At 41.5% G+C, this 18,907-nt stretch overlaps 1 protein-coding gene across 4 annotated transcripts in view; it reads left to right on the forward strand.

Annotated features, from left to right (window-relative positions):
• Nucleotides 1–17,890, forward strand: part of LOC310964935 (diacylglycerol kinase zeta-like) — a 130,877-nt gene extending 112,987 nt beyond the window's left edge. For all 4 annotated transcript variants that reach the window (XM_083938263.1, XM_083938260.1, XM_083938262.1 and 1 more), the window contains 5 exons: nt 3,925–3,965; nt 6,891–7,011; nt 7,493–7,529; nt 8,435–8,534; nt 15,396–17,890. In XM_083938263.1, the coding sequence (XP_083794389.1) occupies nt 3,925–3,965; nt 6,891–7,011; nt 7,493–7,529; nt 8,435–8,534; nt 15,396–15,512 (416 nt within the window). In that variant the 3' untranslated portion in view covers nt 15,513–17,890. The remainder of the gene's footprint in view (nt 1–3,924; nt 3,966–6,890; nt 7,012–7,492; nt 7,530–8,434; nt 8,535–15,395) is intronic.
• The last annotated feature ends 1,017 nt before the right edge of the window (nt 17,891–18,907 follow it).

Consider the following 18,907-nt stretch of genomic DNA (forward strand, 5'->3'; position numbering starts at 1 on the left):
GCGCCCCTATCTGAGGCCGTACAGTCTACATGGATTCAAACCTTTACCTCATGAAGCGCGCCCCTGGGTGAGGACGTATGGTCTACATGGATTCAAACCTTTACCTGATGAAGAGTGCCCCTGTCTGAGGCCGTAGGGTCTACATGGATTCAAACCTTTACCTCATGAAGAGCGCCCCTGTCTGAGGCCGTACGGTCTACACTGATTCAAACCTTTACCTCGTGAAGAGTGCCCCTGTCTGAGGCTGTACGGTCTACATTGATTCAAACCTATACCTCATGAAGAGCACCCATGTCTGAGGCCGTAGGGTCTACATGGATTCAAACCTTTACCTCATGAAGAGTGCCCCTATCTGAGGCCGTAGGGTCTACATGGATTCAAACCTTTACCTCATGAAGAGTGCCCCCGTCTGAGGCCGTACGGTCTACATGGATTCAATCCTTTACCTCCTGAAGAGCGCCCCTGTCTGAGGCCGTACGGTCTACATGGATTCAAACCTTTACCTCATGAAGAGTGCCCGTGTCTGAGGCCGTATGGTCTACACCGATTCAAACCTTTACCTCATGAAGAGTGCCCCTGTCTGAGGCCGTAGGGTCTACATGGATTCAAACCTTTACCTCATGAAGAGTGCCCCCCGTCTTAGACCGTACGGTCTACATGGATTCAATCCTTTACCTCATGAAGAGCGCCCCTGTCTGAGGCCGTACGGTCTACATGGATTCAAACCTTTACCTAATGAAGAGTGCCACTGTCTGAGGCTGCATGGTCTACATGGATTCAAACCTTTACACTTAAAGCTGCATTCTCTCTAATGTCCAGCAGGGGGAGACTCCACTTAAAGGTGCATTCTCTCTAATGTCCAGCAGGGGGAGACTCCACTTAAAGCTGCATTCTCTCTACTGTCCAGCAGGGGGAGACTCCACTTCAAGCTGCATTCTCTCTAATGTCCAGTAGGGGGAGACTCCACTTAAAGCTGCATTCTCTCTAATGTCCAGCAGGGGGAGACTCCACTTAAAGCTGCATTCTCTCTAATGTCCAGCAGGGGGAGACTCCACTTAAAGCTGCATTCTCTCTAATGTCCATCAGGGGGAGACTCCACTTAAAGCTGCATTATCTCTATTGTCCAGCAGGGGGAGACTCCACTTAAAGCTGCATTCTCTCAGATTGTCAGATGTTTAGAAGTCAATGAGAAAACGACCCCTAGAAAATGGATTTAGTTGAGTTGCTCGTCGGATAAACCGATGTTTGTGATGATCTTTTGGATGGCTGCTGTGATGTTTTTCTCAATTCGCATTGAGAAGAATCCGATCAAGTTAAAAAAAAAACTTTCTGCCTTTCCTTTTGTCCGACATACCTGCATCTTCTATTTCTAATGCAGACTCTCGTCCTCTCTTTCATCCACACACACACACACACACACAGCTCCCATAAGGGTCAGACAGGTTGAATGCATCAGACTGTGAGTTCAACGGAGCAAGTGACGTGTGTGTGTGTGTGTGTGTGTGTGTGTGTGTGTGTGTGTGTGTGTGTGTGTGTGTGTGTGTGTGTGTGTGTGTGTGTGTGTGTGTGTGTGTGTGTGTGTGTGTGTGTGTGTGTGTGTGTGTGTGTGTGTGTGTGTGTGTGTGTGTGTGTGAAGGGGAAAGAAGTGCCCAATTTATGAGTCTGTGCGAGACAGAAAGAGGGGGAACGTCTTTGCATAGCCTCCACTGTTTCATAAACCTCCTCCTATCCTCTCTTCCTCTCGCGTCTTAAGACCGGCTCTCGTTTCCTCTTCCCTGGGCTAAATTCATTTAATTCCTACATTCAAAGTGTGTGTTGGGTTTTGTGGTTTGTGTTGTTTTTTTGATTTGTCTTGCAGCCACTAAAGCTCTTAAAGATTTTTTTGAAGTCCCCCTCCTCACACACACTCACTCACACGCACACGCACATGCACACGCACACTCACACACTCACACACTCACACACTCACACACACACACACACACACACACACACACACACACACACACACACACACACACACACACACACACACACACACACACACACACACACAGACAGACTAAGCCTAACATAACTGGATTAGGACTCAGCTATTTAGAGAGAGAGAGGGAGTGAGAGTGAGTATTGAGGTCAACCTAATAAACATTCATCTCATACGTTGGCCCGGCTTCAGCTCGACACGCAGCATGAGTTTCAACCACTAACGAATGACATTAACAGACTGTGATGTACATTACAGTGATGATGCTTTTATTGTCTGTAAATACTATTTTTTTCCATCATGTTTATATCCATTTCCTTCTGTTGAGGCCCCACAGACTGTGCTCCTACTCTGGCAAAGTGGCAATATGCTAACCGCTTCAAAAACGCTTCGCAGGCTGTGTATCGTTGGCATTGAGAGATGTCCCGTTAAACACGTGTTGACCCAACCTAAACACATAGTGAAGAAATAACAGTTCGGGGGCCACAAATAAGTGGCTGGCGGGCTGGATGCGGCCCGAGGGCTGCCCATTGAATATCGCTGTTATACACCTTTAATTATAGAAAGTAATAATAAGCTGAGCATTAAAGGTAGGATTTATCACAAGGCAGTTGTTTAAGATCACATTACTTTCCTATATGCCATTATTTCTTTAAAAAAAACTGAATCTAGCACCAGTTTTTGAAGCTCTACACCTTTTAGATTTTAGTTTAATGAATACATACTATAAATGATAGAAAAACACCTTCAAATTGTTAAAAATGTGTTCAGTTCATATTTCCATTAACACTAGCCCGCTGTTTGCAAATCACACCATCAGCCAACGCCAGATTCATGCAGCAGATACACAGTTAGCCGAGGTCTCACTGAGCTAACGCTCGCAAGACGCGAATGTTAGCCAGCTAGCTGTAACTTAGTTATGCTGCATGCTGATGAAGTCATTTAGAAATGGTGAGCCAGCCAGATATTATCTACTCCAGACAGGATGTTGCTACATCTATCTTTAGTCATTTTATGTTTATATTGGGTAATTTTGCATCACATTTTTGTCATTTCGTTTACATTTTTAATCATTTTTTATTGATCCGGTGTCCGTTACTTCGTAACGTTAGCTGCTAAAGTTGTTTAGAAACGGCGAGCCAGCCAGATGTTATCCCCAAAAGACTGGATTTTGCTACATCCATCTTTAGTCATTTTACACCTAGTTTTAGTCACTTTGTGTCTATATTTGGTAATTTTGCATCACATTTTTGTCATTTTCTTTCCATTTTTATCATTTTTGCAGGGATCCGGTGTCTGTTACTTCGTAATGTTAGCTGATAAAGTCCTTTAGAAATGGCCAGCCAGCCAGACATTATCCACTCAAGACAGGATGTTGCTACATCAGCTAGCTAGGAGTTCATCTGCATTATCAGTCAATCAAACTTTATTTGTACATGTATCACCTTTCATGTCATACATTTCAACAGTCATACTAAAGAGACTAAAGCAAATTAATAAACAGTTAGAGACCATTGCACCTTTCGTGTCATACATTTCAACAGTCATACAAAAGAGACAAAAGCAAAAATAATGAACAGTTAGAGACCATTGCACCCGCGATAATGAAATGACAAAATAAAAGATTAAAAGCTATAAGAAAAGTAGTAAAATGGAATGTAAAGAAACATGATTAAAGAACCAGATAAAAATACAAAGCAAGAATAAAAAGAAAATAGCAAGTGAGCTAACAGTCGTTAACATTAGTGGCTAAAAGCACAATAGATTCCACACGTCAGTGTTTCTTCAAGGATTTTGTGGAGCCTCTTAAACCACATCTACATTTATACGTGTCAAGGAGTTTGTATCCACTGAAGCAGCTGGACTCCTCTCTGATCTCTCTCTCTTTCTCTTTCTCTCTCTCTCCACCTCTCTGTCACCTTCTCTCTCGTATGCGCCAGAGATGCTGATCGAGTGTGTGAAGAACAAAGACGAGAAGAAGGTGAGCGACAGTTTCATTAGCCAATCCATCATCAGAGTTTCAGTATTCATCCATCACAGACCGAGCTGGGCCAATGGGAACACCCTATCTTTCCTCTCTGGGATGAACACCATTAATTACAGTTCAGTGCAATTGAGTTGAGAAAAGTTAAGAGTGGTCGCTCAATATAGTGTACATAGCCACTAAAAATTGTCTATATTGTAAATGTCTATATTGGGTCCATCGGTCCAGGACCAATTCTGGACATCTATCAATGTCCAATCTAGGTCCGCTACTTTAACGTCCCACCATGGCCCAACTTGGACGTCATATTGACGTTCATATTTGACCTTTGAACCGGGGACATTTTTTGGACGTCTGTGACAGGTGCAGGAAATGTACATGATCTGTATTCTTTGGTTATTTTACATTTTCCTGTTTTTCTGTAACTGGTTTATTTTCAATAATCAAATTTACTTATGTATATATGGATTTTTTATGTTTACCTGTTTTTTTCATTTGGAAATGCAATTAGTGTAAAATAATTTCATGGTAGCCTATCCACCTTATTATGACCGAACTCTCCGACATTCAAATACTACCGAGCCACAAAATGTAGGTTAGGAGCAACAAGCTAACATAAGCGCCTCTGCTAGGGTCAGCGGTTCGATCCCCGCCCTGCCTTGTATCATGATCACCCACCTTTTCTCGTCTGAATGCTGTAGTTTGAGGTGGTGGTCGGAGGGACCGTAGGCCATAAGGTCTGTGACTCTAGAAAAGTTCCATGTTCTTATTATTATATAAATATCTTATATATGATTATAAAATATATTGTATTATTATAGAAATCGTCTAAAATTTGATGAAAAGACGTCCACAAATGACCACATTTGGACTATAGATAGATGTTAACATTCGACGTTTGGCAAACGTCGAAAAAAAGAAGTCGTCTAGCGTTACAAAACAACCTCTCTCAAAAAATGACATAGAAAATACGTCACTCCGACGTCACATTGTGCAGTGGGTATTGTGTAACCTGACTCCCCCAGATGGATTGATTCTCATTTACTCTACATATCCATCCGGGAAACTCTCTTTGGAGATCTTTTGGGAAGGGGCGAAAATACTGGTTGCTGATTGGATAAACCATCTGTCTATAAACCAACATACGGGCCAAATCAACCAATCAGACCAATGAAGCGTATGACGTCCTAACAGCGTCGAGGCAAAGCTCAGAAAGTAAACAACATGTGGGTAAAGGATATTTTCTGTTTGTGTAACGTGAATTCATGGATCAAATGCCCAATTTCAGGAGCCCGGTCCATATTCAACAGAAGGATCACAGAGAAAAAAGAGTTAGCGAGCGGCTTGCTCCAAAGCTGCTCATCTCATCCGTGGAAGCCTCCATGTTGTTAACACTGAACAGTCGCTTCTCGTTACGTCACTTAAATTCGCCTCAAAACCAACACTGGTCACTTGGTAAACTTCTCCAAATTTTTTCCACCACGCGTTACCAGACTGATCTGTAAGTAAAATACAACGGAGCTCAGAGATCAGGATGGGCTCACAAGGCTAGGTAGTGAGGGCAGTTTTGAGTGAAAACAAGCTGATAAACGTAGCGCAGCATTTAGCCACTAAAGAGCTAAACATTTTCCTCAGGAGATGTTGGAGACCCAACCAGAGCTAAAATAGATACTGTGTCAGTGGACAAGAACACTATTTGAATGCTAATGTTGCTATGTGACTATAAAAGCCTTCACACGTCAAATGAAAAAAAAGGTTGGTGTGTATTGCACACCCATTTAAACATTGAAGCCCATGTATCTCTATGAGCCTTGTATTTGTCCGTGCGCTTTTTAAAAATTTCCGCAGCTGTTTTGATATCTGCGGATTTCGACTGCAGATAAAACAAAAAAAGCCAACCAATGAAATTCCGACTTTTGCTCATAATTCTGTTCAAACTGTCACATAAAAACATGGAAATATTGACACAATTGGTCTCATAATATTGATTGTTTTCAATTTATTCAAAATGTGTAAAAGAAAACAGAAAAAGTCATACAAAAAATGATAATATCACAAATAGAAAGCAAAGAGAGACATGAATTGAGTTGATTGATTTGTCTTTTTTTCTTTTAACAAGTGCTTAAAGGAGTGGGGAGGAGTAAACACTTATTTAATCCCACCCCTTCTCCGTAAGTCATTGTTAGTTAATTAACAGCTTCCTCACACAGTTTTTTTTTTACAAATACCAATTATTTATATTCCAAATGGAATATATATAATAATTCATGACAGTTATTTAATTTATGAAAAAAATATAATCTTATTGATATATTTCAGTATCAGAGATATGAATTCATTCAGAATTAATAAAAAAAAGGGAAATTAAGAATAAATAACAATCAAAATGAATAAATAAACAATAATTAAACCCGTTCGTCCTGGTACCCCGTGAGAATCTTTTTTGTTATGGCTTTGATTTATATAGCGCCTTTCTCAGTGCTCAAAGCGCTTTACAGAGTCCAGGTTCCATTCATTCACACAGACATACATATATTTTCTTATATCTCCTCTTAAAGATAAAGACGATAAAAACAGAAAACCCGAAAAATCTGACAAAAAAGACACAAGGTTGCTACAGAACATTACGTAAGACTTAAAGTTTGGTTTCTATTGACGTTAACGTTAACTTTTTCGATTTTACCTAATTTTCTGTATAACATACCTTCTCGGTGTGTCGAGTGTGAAGATTATTACAGTAAACGCAATGATGAAGCAATTGTGCGACGCTGAGAAACTCAAACTTTGTTGGATTGCACAGATCGTGAATATCCGGCGTGAAAGCTTTGAAACAACCGTCAACAAATATAACGTGTTTTTGTTTCTTTTTATTTCTTTTTTTTGGGAAATGTTACATGTTGCATCATGTTTTCCCCCCAAAAGCTGCAGGAGCTGCACCTGAAGGGGGCAGACCTCACAGAGCTGGACCTATCGGGCTGCAGTTTGCTGCACCACGCTGTCTCTGCAGGAAGCAAAGAGATTGTCCGTTACATCCTCGACAACGGTGAGTGGAGCCAATAACCACATGTTGTCATTAGATTATAGCTAATGTGATGTCATTTTAATAGTTCTGTGTAAAAAAAGGATTTCTACCTTCTCCTAAATCAACCAAATAAAATGTGTGTTTGACATTTAAAGCCATAAAATATATAGAAAGCATTACAGATTGTTGTCATTGAATGTGCGCTTGAGGCCGAACGTTTGCATGAACTTCATTTGTCGGGATGGTTTGGTTCTCTACAGATAGGAAAGCAGTAATGGTGGAAAATGACGTACAAATAACGTTCACATTCCACTGACGGTTTTAATGAATTGTCATCATCTGCCACTGTGATACGGATAATACGTCATCTTAGTTCATTTACAAAATACAAATTTAATTAGAGTTTAGAGAAAACCGGTGAAGAAAGACAAATAGTTGTGATCGGCTTTGTAATGTGCCTTTGATACTCAGCTCTAATGTCTCTACTCTGTCTGTTTTACAGCTCCAAGTGACCTGCTTGATGTGACAGAAAAGCTGCAGTAAGTAGATTCCTTTATCCCCTAAAACATTCAACTGTTTCAACATTGAAGGAAACAAATGATGAAGGGATTTCATGATCTTTCTCCACAACAGCGTGATTTCTCAGGAACCGCTGGAGGGATTTTCTTCACATTTGGCACAAATGTCCAAGGAGGAACTGTTTAGATTATGAAGGTCAAAGGACCTTAAAAGATGCAATAAGACTGAAAAAAGATGCAAACCCACCACAAAAAGATGCTAAATGTCTAAAAATAGATGCAATACCACCACAGAAAGATTCAAAATTACTTAAAATAGATGCAAAACCACCACAAAAATGTGCAAAAACACCACAAGAAGATGCAATGTGAGTAAAAATAGATGCAAAACCATCACACAAAGATACAAAATTTCTCAAAACAGATGCAAGACCACCACATAATGTGCAAAATCAACAAAATTATATAAAATGACAAAAAAATAGATGCAAAACCAACCCAAAAAGATACAAAATACACTAATGATGACCACATTCCACACAAATCCAACCGGCTAAACTCCCTTTTTATTAAATTCCTTCCAAGTCTTCACTTCATACAGGTCAGGTCAGTGTGGATCCACTGCTGGTCCTGTGACCATAGGAATAAAACCTGTTTTCATGGACACATCATAAGTGAAATTGTTGTAAAACTGTGAAACTTGGTTGTGTGATGGTAGCAGGAGCTTTGATGTTGCTCCGCTGGGCTCTGCTCTGTCTGTATATGCTGAGCATCCCAACAAGAGCACAAGATTTAAAAGAGAATAAACCAACAAAAGCTGCAGGCTGCCCTGCTCATCATAGGTGCTGCACTCTCAGAAGAGGAGTTGCTGTTATCTCATGCTCTCCCCCTCTCTCCCCCTCTCTCTCTGTACTCTGGACCACCAGTGGGGAGACGGTTCTCCATCGAGCTGCATCTCTGTGTCACAGGACCATCTGTCATTACCTGGTGGAAGCAGGGGCCTCGCTGATGAAAACAGACCTGCAGGTAGGTTCTGTAACATACACCCATCATGGAGATCATTGTGTTGAATACATGTTAAACTGTCGGGACATTACAAACTTCACACGCTCAGCACATGGACACTCACGAGTCACACGGCTCCGTCTGTCAGAAGCTCCCGGGGAGCTGAGTGGGAAGCGCCGGGCTAACTTCACTGCTCTGACAACAGCAACAAATGACTGAACCAAAATAGTTTCCATGTTGGCTCCATGGGAAGAAATCAGATCAGCCTGTGGTGATGCAGACTGCGAGCCTTAATCACTCGGTGGAGACAGGGTGAATAAGTTCAGAACAGATATACAGCTGTGTGTGCAGAGGGCACATGGATGATTACTGAACAATGATGCAAAATGACAAAAAACATGCAAAAATGACTAAAAATAGATGCCAAAATAACTTAAAGTAGGTACAAAATGACAAAAAAAGATGCAAAACCACCATAAAAAGATGCAAAATGACAAAAAAGATGCAAAACCACCAGAAAAACATGCAAAATGAAAAAAAAGATGCAAAATGTTAAAAAAATGACAAAAACATACAGAACAAATAAAAAAATGTAAAATGACCAAAAAAGAGAAACAAAATGACTAAAAGTCGCCTCTTTGAATGTGGGTGTCTTGTTCCTGTAGACAGAGTGGGGGGCCTCTTACAGGTCTGTGCTCAGGGGCCCATTATCTTAGAATACGTCCATGCAGACAGACGGCAGGGTCAGTGTGGGTGGATACATTTGCTAAAATGTTCGGTGAGCTGCAGGAGTGACAGATGCCAGAAAAGCCTTCTGAAAACACTGTTTGTGGAGCTGTTAACAGGTGGGAGGAGGCCGTTTGTTCCAGATCTCATTTGTTCAGCAATATTTAACTTTATGAAACACAAACTCTCCAGATGAGCCCACAACACACATTCTAATATCCATTATCTGCTGTTCAATGTGCTGTTTATCCCATTGAAATCAGCTCTACGCTTGTCTGTTACTGTCCTGATCCAGAACAGACTTGTTCTACTGCCTGGCAGTCCAGACTCAATCATCTACACCTTCTGTTAAGGTGTGATGAGATGGACTATCTAATCACACCTTTTCAGTGTCTTAGGGAAGACACAAATGGATTCTGTGGGTTGACAGAACAAGATGTTGATTTTCATTTTTGAATCAGAGGACTGGATGATATGCACCCCTCAACTCTGTATTCCTGGGGAAAGTGTTTGCAAAATTACTACAAAAAGATGCACAATTACTAAAAATGGATCCAAAACCCTCACAAAAAGATACAATATGATTAGAATTTATGCAAAACCATCACAAAAAGATGCAAAATGACTAAAAATTGATGTAAAACCAGCACAAAAAGATGCAATATGACTAAAAATAGATGCAAAACCAGCAGAAAAAGATACAAAATAACTAAAAATAGATTAAAACAACACGTAAAGATGCAAAATGACTAAAAATCGATGCAAAACCACCAGTAGATACAAAATGACTCAAAATAGATGCAAAACCACCACAAATAGATGCAAAATGACTAAAAATAGATGCAAAACCAGCACAAAAAGATGCAAAATGACTAAAAATAGATGTAAAACCACCACAAAAAGATGCAAAATGACTAAAAATAGATGCAAAACCATCACAAAAAGATACAAAATGACTGAAAATAGATGCAAACCACTTAAAAGATGCAAAATAACTAAAAATAGATGCAAAACCAGCACAAAAGATGTAAAATTACTTAAAATAGATGCAAAACCACTTAAAAGATGCAAAATGACTGAAAATAGATGCAAAACCACTTAAAAGATGCAAAATGACTTAAAATTAGGGATGCTCGATATTGGCTTTTCTGCCGATATCCGATATTCCGATACCGATATCACCCGATACCGATATCACCTGATACCGATATATGCAGCCTTTTTACACCAAAATTCATCACATATCACCTATTATGGAATTAACACATTATGCCTAATTTTATTGTGATGCCCCACTGGATGCATACATAGATGCAACACGGCTTTTCAAATGTAAACACAGTCTGTACAACATAAGTTATTGAAAAAAGTGCCATTCATTTAATTGTTTGTGTTTTTAGAGAGAATATTTTGCCTCAAACACACTACAGACAACATCACAACAAAGAAGATGCATAGCTTCAGTCCAGAGTAGTAAACAAACTTAGTTTTCTTTTCCCAGACTGAGTAACGACTGAGCCGGAACTTGACAAATAATACAATAAATAAATTAGCAGTCAAGCTCAACATGCTAACCTGTATTGGATCTAATGGATACAGCACCAGAAATTAGCTTCTCGACGTGACGGTAAACAACGCTGTACAGTTCGGGTAAACACTGGTCTGAGAAACACTCTGACTGGGCGTTATACAGACATAACGGGGCTCCAGGAACTCCACAAGTTTGGTGAATCCGGCATCCTGAACGATAGAAAAAGTTTGTTTCTCGGTGTCGGCTGTTGCTTCTGTTCATCACTTTGCTGCACAGATGTAGCGTATAACTCCGCATGATTCTTCTTGAGGTGGATGATCAAATGTGATGTATTAAAGGAAGACGCCTTGTTTCCTCCTCACATAACTAACGCCTTGCAGTCATTGCAAAGCGCACATTTACTGTTAGGAGGTGACACTTGGAAATACTTCCAAACCACGGACATCTCATGCACCGGGCAAGCTGAAGCTTGTTAGCCACGGTTAGCAACCTACGAGTGAGCGTGTTGTTGTTGTTATACGTCATCAAGCACGCGCCTGTAAACTGCCCGTGTTGCATTCAGGTACACTCGGAAATGCTGAAGCCTACGGCCCGTGTTGCTTTCAGGTACACTCGGAAATGCTGAAGCTTACAGAACTAACATCGGTTGTAAAAACCCGATACCGATAATTCCCGATATTACATTTTTAACTCAATATCGGCCGATAATATCGGTGGGCCGATATTATCGGACATCCCTACTTAAAATAGATGCAAAACCACCACAAAAGATACAAAATTACTTAAAATAGATGCAAAACCACTTAAAAGATGCAAAATGACTAAAAATAGATGCAAAACCATAACAAAAAGGTGTAAAATGACTAAAATAAGGCACAATTTCCATTGTACATCTTTTCATTCATGTCATACACTCTTTCGTTGTTCACTCCCCTTATCTTTACCTTTGCCTCAGAATGTATTTTCAAATTGCAAAAGACTATAAATTTGGTCGTGGACAAAACTAGTGGTGACGGTTTGTCTGCATCAAAACCTGACTTTTTATCTTTCTTTCCGGACACCCCGCACTAAACCACGGTCGATGTGTCGTTCTCCAAGATGCACCTTCAGTTTCTTCTCTGTGGGGGTTTAAACAGTGTAGAAAGAGCTCCTAACTGTCTGGACTCAGCAATGACCTAGATACAGAGAGAGAGAGAGAGAGAGAGAGAGAGAGAGAGAGAGAGAGAGCAAAGGAAAGATAGGCGAAGGAGTTGACATCTCTACAAAGTATCTCTGTTTTATCGCTACATCTCTGCATTCAATTTTTCAATTTTCTTTCTCTCTCTCTCTCCCTGTCAATCACTCTCTCGGTGGGAGACAGTTTCCAAATCTGGTGAAACCCATAAGACAAGACAAGTGTATAAACACACACACACACACACACTGGACTAATTAGAGTCTGTTCTAAACTCTGGAAGTGATTCAGCACGACGCCCCCCCCCCCTTAACAACCCCTCAGAGTCTGTGTTTGGGTGTGTGGGCGTCCGCTCAAGGACACGCGTTGTTGATTTAATTTCAAATTTAGTTGTTTCACATTATCCGTTTTGTTTTTTTTATCTGCCGGAGATACAATGCTTCTCTGACGAGAGCGCTTTTTCAGTTTGATGGAGATATGCGAAATGGAGCTGTAAAGTCGCCATCGCATGCGTTTTTGTTTAGACACGGCGACTGGAAGGAAACAATGAAGCGCCGGACTCTCTCAAACACAGAGGAGAGGAGAGGCTGGTCACCGTGGCGTTCTGTCCGTGGACTGTAAAACACAACGGACATTGTCGCCGTGACATCGTCGCCGTGACATCGTCGCCGTGAAGTCATCTGCCGCTTTTTGGAGCCATGAGATTGTCGTTTAGCCGATGCTATTTTTGGTATATTTTTGAGCCGCAAAGGACGTTTCCACTGAGCTGCACTGAGCCAAACCAAGCCCCCACCACGCCGACTTCCTGGTTGATCAAATAAGGAAGTGCCTAAAAATGTCAGTTCTCCGAGCGTCCACTACAGGTCCCAGGACCGGCGCTCTCGTCGTATGCCACCATGGGTTTGGCAGCCAAGCCCGGTACTGCAGCACTCGCCTGTTTGCATGGAGGTCCTGGGCCCGGAAGGTCATTCGCCCGTTCACTCCCATACAAACAGGAAGAGGAGATATTGGATTTTGGATACAAACCAAAAGGCTAATGATTATCTTAAGACCCTCTCCCAAAAAAAGTAAATGTCAAATGTAATGTAAAACGTATGTAAAATGTGAAACCGTACCAAAATGTAGTTATGGGCAAGAGAACGAGGGTGAGCGGCTTAGAAGAGCCCTAGTGAAACACATTCAGAAGCTTCAGAATCAGAAATTCTTTATCAATCCCCGGGGGGAAACTATTTTTGTTACAAAACTTCAGATATACAACCAACAAATATTATACAGACTAAAAAGGTCCCGTCTCTGTAGAGCCCAGCGCAAGACTCCGTCCCGTGGTTTTAGTACGGGATGGCTCACATATGATCTCTTTGGACATCCCGTACTAAAACAACATGCGAAAGCCTCGCTAGTGGGGCAGCTCGTCTTGCTAAGGGTAGCGGCTAGCAGCCCTGTAAGCGAGGTCTCGGTCTGGCTAAAGTCGTCAGCTAGCAGCCCCGCTAACGAGGTCTCGGTCTCGGTAAAGTCAGCAGCTAGCAGCCCCGCTAGCGAGGGCATGGTCTTGCTTAAGTCGGCAGCTAGAAGCCCCTGTAAGCAAGGTCTCGGTCTCGCTAAAGTCGGCAGCTAGAAGCCCCTGTAAGCAAGGTCTCGGTCTCGCTAAAGTCAGCAGCTAGCAGCCCAAGCCTCACACCGAGCTGCTGTTAGCTGGCTGCCAGTTGCTCGTTGTTGGGTGGCGCTGTGACAAATCTACTAGGGTCCATGGGAGTTTTCAGGACTGGAGCTAGTCTACTCTGCTGACTGGCCAACGGGGGATGGCAGCCAACGCCAATTGGCTGTCAGGCCACATAGTCGCATCCGTCTTATCATGCGACTGATCCAGTTGTCTAGTTGTTTACTACTAATTTAATGTCACTGTGCTTTCCTTGAAGGAGCCATGGTTGATCATTTATCTTGCTTAAAAAAGTAACAATCCTGGTGTAGCAACCAGTACAGATCATTTAACTGGATCGGTTAACAAATCAGCTGTGTTGTAAGTCCACATTTCATTTCTTGTGTGACTTATTTTAAATTCAAATATGTGATATCATTTTTACCTTATCCAGTTGTTTTCTCGCGACCCGGTGTGAACGCATCTTTAGGAACCTTAAAAGCAGCAGAAATTTTTTGTAACCTCGGCCTGATCTGTGCCTCACCACAATCCTGTCTCTGAGCTCTTGGACAGTTTCTTCGACCTCATGATTCTCATTTACTCTGACGTTCACTGTGAGCTGTGAAGACTTATTTAGACAGGTGTGTGCCTTACCTAATAAAGTCCAATCAGTTTAATTAAACAGAGCAGGACTCCAATAAAGGTATAGAACCATCTCAAGGATGATCAGAACAATCCATAAAGCCGGATATTATGATCTCACCAACCACCTATTTTTACATTCCAATACTTTAAAGTTCATTGACCTGGTTGACTAGCAAATTGCACAAATCATCAATCAAGACTTTTATTTGACAAAGGGGTGTTTTAATTTGAGGGAAAAGTTTAATTTTAAGACGCTAGCAGTTCGCACGACTTTAAAAAGTCAATGCATTTCAATAGTTGGTGTGAAACTGTGGAACGGTATGAGCGCTAAAGCAAACAGGATGACTGGGCAGTAAGAGGGGGGAGGAAAGGTAAGAACAAGACTATGCTCCTGTGGGAGTAAAATGTGGGACCGGGGAAAAAAAACCTAGCAAACATAAACACATATGAGCACACTTTACAACCTAAGAACTCAAAAACAACTTGCACCGGGGGACGGGGAAAGAGGCGAGCAGGTGCTCTAACGTAGACAGGCAGCCAGCCTGGGTGAAAGTGGCGAAGGCGAGGGATGTTGCAGGGCTGTGTCGCAACTGCACGTGTGTATCCATGGATGCGTGTGTGATCATAAGCCTGGAGAGTTGCCTCGACCAGCTCCCAGTCAGTGCCTCAGTTCACAGAGTATCATTGTGATAACACAGCAAGTTGCCATGGAGACGTTCTTGAACGGGTCCCAGACAGAGTCAACAATCAGCAGGTGTCCGTGAAGGAAGAGAGGGAGGAAAAGTAATGCAGAGCGTCTCATTGCAGCGAGTTTTCAAGCAGCGAGTTTTCAAGCAGCGACCTTGGCAGCGACCTTGGCCTGGGCAGCGACCTTGGCCTGGGCAGGTACCTTGGCCGGGGCAGGTACCTTGGCCGGGCAGCTGCCGAGAGGGGCTGCAATGCAGATCAGATTATGATTGTTTTGGTTAGAGCAAGTAGTGGCATTTCAGTTCATATGAATTACTTTGTTTGTCCATTCTGGTCTTCAAATCGATCCATTCGCCTTTGCAAAGCCGAAAGCTCTTCCAAGATGTCTTCATGTTGCGGTCAATAACCAGAGTCTCTGCACTAACAGCTCTATCTGTAGTTGAAAGAAGAGTAGTAATCTGTGATTCTCTGTGTCTTTAACAGGGTGAGACTCCTAAGAACAGGGCGGAGAAGGCTCAGGACTCTGAGTTGGCGGCGTACCTGGAGAACAGACAGCATTACCAGATGATTCAGAGGGAGGACCAGGAAACGGCCGTCTGAAACAGTCGAACTCTTTACGGGGCAGGGCGCGAATGAAGACGCCGCTGTCTCCTTCCCTGTCCTCAGGAGGCCGACGGCAGCTCGTCGATGCCCGCGCAATGGAGGAGGACCGCCGCGCGGATTCCAGTTTGCGCTTTCAAGGAACGGTGACACACAGAGTGCAGACTGAGAGCGAATGTTGGATTATGGCGGCGACTATAACGACGGAAACACTGATGTTAACAAGGGAGGAGATTAAGTGTCAGATTATGAGATGTACGTAAAGTCGTTCCTTTTCTTTTTGAGTAGCTCTGTAATAAAAAAGTGTTTGTGCAGTAGAGAAAATAGAAACAGCTTTTGGACAATCAGAATCTTGTTTGGGGGACGCTTGTTCTTCGAAACTCTTTCCTATCAAGCAAATTCAAAGGACTCTACCGTGAATTAGTGACGATGTAATGTTTGTAGGAACAGTTTGTCTTACTCAAAGAGTGAATTGAGTCTTCAGACTCTAATGCGAATGTCAATGTTGGAAAATGGAAAGAAAAAACTCAGGAAATGTAGATTATTATATACAACGCTGGAGTGAAAGTCTATCAATAGATACTTTAACTGTTTTAATCCAGGTCTGTGTCATGGAGATGTGGGCGTTGTGTTCAGATGAACGGCGTCTGGCAGTGGAAAAAAGTTGTTGTATGTGCCGATGCAAAAATGCGTCGTTTGGCCAATTTTGGCGGTGCACGATGACGCAAAACAATGAATTGCACACCTTAACCAAAATGTAAGATGATACGTTTTTGTTCGGATGAGATCACAAAACATCTCTTGTGTGCAGCATTGACATTTCGGCCTGAAGACGGCGTCGGATGAAAGTTCATTGAACGTCCAATGAGGTTACACCTCTCGGGAGAAGTTTTTGCTCAAAGAAATGCAACAGAAGGTCAGGGGATCAAAACCATTGCCGATCAGGCCGTTAGCTTTTGAAATGCCATGTTCGGACCAAAGTTGTTTAAAATGTTGGGTTGATTGTGAAAAGGTCAGGGGTTCGATTCACGAGTATCAGGTTTTATGGAGATATTTGAGCTCACGCAAGAACATTTTCCTAATCTTAACTTTCTCTTAGGTTGTTAGGTTAGGTGTGCCGCCTCAGATTCAAACACTCCAAACCTTCAGATAACTGTGTGAATAAAAAAGATAAATACCACCTGTGCGTAAATGAGCGCACGTACATTAAATGTTCATTCATGACAATGGCACCAAAGAGTAAAAGATGGCGCGGGCTTTGAGATACTGAGATTCAGAGATCCACAACGGAAAGTCCAGAACAAACATGACTCCAACATAAATTAAGTTTATATATATATACATACATGTGATTTTTAAGCTCAAAATTGCTTTAATGTAATGAAACATAAAATCCAAGAGAAGATTCAAAATACCAAAAAGAATGCTGAATCCTTTGTACAAGCCGCTGAAGAACGAATCTGTTCGTACGAGTAGTTCTTGCATGACTGACCAACCATGTTTTACCGACAGTTACCATCCTTGACCAGTAACACCTGTTTGTTAAATGGAATGAGTTGTACTGAGTTTACGGATCATACATGCCAGTATCAGTTATGTTGTGAACCTGCTGTGGTTGGTCTTAATCATAGGCTGTAAAAATAAAGATGGACGTAGCTACGGTGCTACACCCATTGGCTTGGGTACCGTTTTTGAAGCCAGTAGTTTGTCATTTTGGCTGTTGCTATTTTGTTTTATTGAAATTGGACATGACCGTATTTGGACAAGAGGGCGGGGCTGGGTACTTCTAACCCCCACGACGCCGACTTCCTGGTTGATCCAATCAGGAAGTGCCCAAAAAAATGTCAGTTCTCTGACAAATGTTTACTGAGGTAATAAATCAAGACAGAAGTTTAGGCTCATTTTCTCATTGACTTCTATACAATCACACAGTGGAGTCGCCCCCTGCTGGACATTCAGACCCAAAAGCTACGTCCATCTTTATGATACGGTCTGTGGTCTTACCTCACCCATATGACGTCATCAATATATTGTACATACTGTATTGTGTTGACTTACTTTATCAACATTTGCTAGAGATAATTATTATTTATATGTTGGAAAATAATCAAAGCAATGTTTTTCTGGTGCCTGTGATGAAGAATTGGATTGGTTTCTACCTACAATAATGTAATGTTATAATTAGATCAAATGTGTGTGTGTGTGTGCGCGCGTGTGTGCGTGTGTGTGTGTGTACTTTAGATTAGAAAGAGAAGATTAAACGTTCAGATTTTGTTGTTAAGTCGTCAAATCAAATGTATGATTATTATAGTTTGTTGTGCCAAACGTTAAAGCTTGTTTACATTTAAAGATATAGTACACACAAATCTCTTGAAACTGTAATGCTATTGAGTGTGTTGAGTTCAACATCGACATTGTGAGGAGCATTTTAGATTTTGGGGGCGTCTTTTGGACGTTACAACAAAATCGAATATTAAACTCAAACCTCCCTTTCAATCTCTTTCTTCATTAAGTCCCTTGATCATGAGACTCGGGATCCTCGCTTTGAAGTGATGGTGAAAGGAATGGGAGGATAACTTTTATCATCACTCCTGGATCTACACAATATCCTGATGTATTTGTTTAATTCGATCCAGAAACGTCTCACTTTGGTGATACCAATGAAATCCAAGCTAATTTTTCTTGTTATTAAAGTGTTATTCCGGCGCAAAAGTTATTCCATGGTCTTTTTGAGCACTTGCATACGTCAAATTAAACTGAGTCAGCTTTTTCCGTGTATGAACTATTTACAGCGAAATCCAGGGAGTGGCTAACAGCCGGACGTGGCTAACACTGATTAGCTCGGGGCAGCATGGTGAAGGCATTCAAACATCTTTTTTAATTACTAATACTGCTCAAAATAACAGCAAACCTCTGCAGCAGCATGTGAAGAGTCCATACACAGAAAAAAAGCACCAACAACGTAGTTAATGAACATGGAATTTATTAAAAATGTGTTTTAAAGACTTACCTGCTGGCCCCTGTACCAGCTCCTCTCATAGTAAAGTCCATTCAAGTGGATTACCAAAGTCAATCCCAAAGGAAGGAGCCCATTGGTGCTTTGATTTCTGTGTAGGGACTCTTCTCATGCTGCTGCAGAGGTTTGGTGATATTTTGAACAGCGTTAGTGGTTAAAAAAGTGTCCAAAAAGACCATAGGATGATTTTTACGCCGGAATTACACTTTAATATGACAATTATAATTATAATTCAATGTGTTCCCGATGAAGAATTGTTAGAAAAACTCTTACCACAAGAACAAGTTCGGAATCATTTTCAAGTTCTAATAAAATTACATTTATTCTTGTACAAGGAGAGAACACGGTACACTTCAACATCAGTATCCCACGAAAAAGT

This window comes from Echiichthys vipera (assembly GCF_963691815.1).
Source record: "Echiichthys vipera genome assembly, chromosome: 23".
Classification (NCBI taxonomy): Eukaryota; Metazoa; Chordata; class Actinopteri; order Perciformes; family Trachinidae; genus Echiichthys; species Echiichthys vipera.